Source organism: Perkinsus marinus (genome assembly GCF_000006405.1).
Source record: "Perkinsus marinus ATCC 50983 genomic scaffold scf_1104296967764, whole genome shotgun sequence".
NCBI classification, from domain to species: Eukaryota; Perkinsozoa; order Perkinsida; family Perkinsidae; genus Perkinsus; species Perkinsus marinus.
This window is the reverse complement of record NW_003203435.1, coordinates 1-1196: the sequence shown is the minus strand read 5'-3', so window position 1 is coordinate 1196 and position 1196 is coordinate 1. Positions and strand designations below refer to the sequence as shown.

General features: G+C 52.3%; 1 protein-coding gene across 1 annotated transcript; it reads right to left on the bottom strand.

The window, feature by feature from the left end:
• Window positions 1-28: 28 nt before the first annotated feature.
• On the bottom strand, window positions 29-1156 carry Pmar_PMAR015980 (glycine-rich RNA-binding protein, putative; the record flags this gene model as incomplete). Its single annotated transcript, XM_002768620.1, has 3 exons — window positions 29-814; window positions 865-993; window positions 1043-1156. Coding segments are annotated over 3 exons (1029 nt in total), but the record flags the coding sequence as incomplete, so codon positions are not given.
• Window positions 1157-1196: the final 40 nt, after the last annotated feature.

Below are 1196 nucleotides of genomic sequence, written 5' to 3'. Positions count from 1 at the left end.
ATACCACCACCACCTGGTGGCATCATACCTACCACACACCAAGCGAGATGAGTAGTAGCAACAGTACGACCTCGTTGGACCTACCTTGCTGAGGGCCGCCGTACCCTCTAGGGCCACCACCACCATACTGAGGTGGTCCAGCATGTGAAGGCATACCTCCTCTATAGCCACCACCACGCATGTGTGGACCTCCTCTTGGCACCCCTCCTCCACCAGAATAATACATAGGATGAGGCTGATTGAAACCACCACCCGGACCGGCCCCGAAGCCTCCAGGGCCCACCATACCACCACCATAGCCCCCTCTCGGTGGACCATTATTAAAGCCACCCATCTCATGCTGTGGAGGGGCCCTATACCTCTGCTGGAGCCTCTCCAAACGTTGTTCCCTCTTCTCGTGCATTCCCACATACAAAGGCTTCCCACCAATCAACTTCAAATGCATGTCAGTGACCGCCTTAGTAGCCTCCTCGTGCGTTGAGAAGCACACAAAGCCGAACCCCCTGGACACACCCTTATCATCAGTCATAACCTTAACCGACGTGATCGTCCCAAAGGGCTCAAACATTCTCTTCAGCTCATTATCATCCACCGTTTCCCCAAGATTCTTTACATATAAATTAACTCCGCCAAACCTACCACCCTGGGCGCCCTTTCCAGCCGCAAACTGTTCTTTCAGCACAGCTGCACGCTCAGCCTTCGACTGGGCTCGAGCGACATACAAACGATAGCTCTCTGGTTCTACATCGTCATCAGATTCAACTTCATCACCCACAGCCTCTCGAGCCACCCTCCTCTCCTCACGCTCACGTTCCTGCTATACAGCAATAATTCCGTCACGCGCCACAAAATTGCCGTCCTCACCCTCTGTGCCTTATCAGCAGCTTTCTCTTCCTCATTCCTAACATCTTCACCATCCATATCCTCGACTGCCGCCCTGGCCTGCTCGAACTCAGCAAAATTCACAAAGGCGAATCGTCTACCCTTGGGATCCTGCGATGATGAGCCATCACCAACTCATACCACACCTTCGCCACTTTACCGTCTGCATAGCAAAGCTAGTGATCTCTCCAAAGGCACCAAACTCCTCTCTGATCTTCTCCTCGGTCCAGGAAGGCGGGATGTGCTTGATATAAACGTTCGTGAAGTTTTCGGACTTCCATCACTCCTATAAAACGTTCACTCAATTAATCACA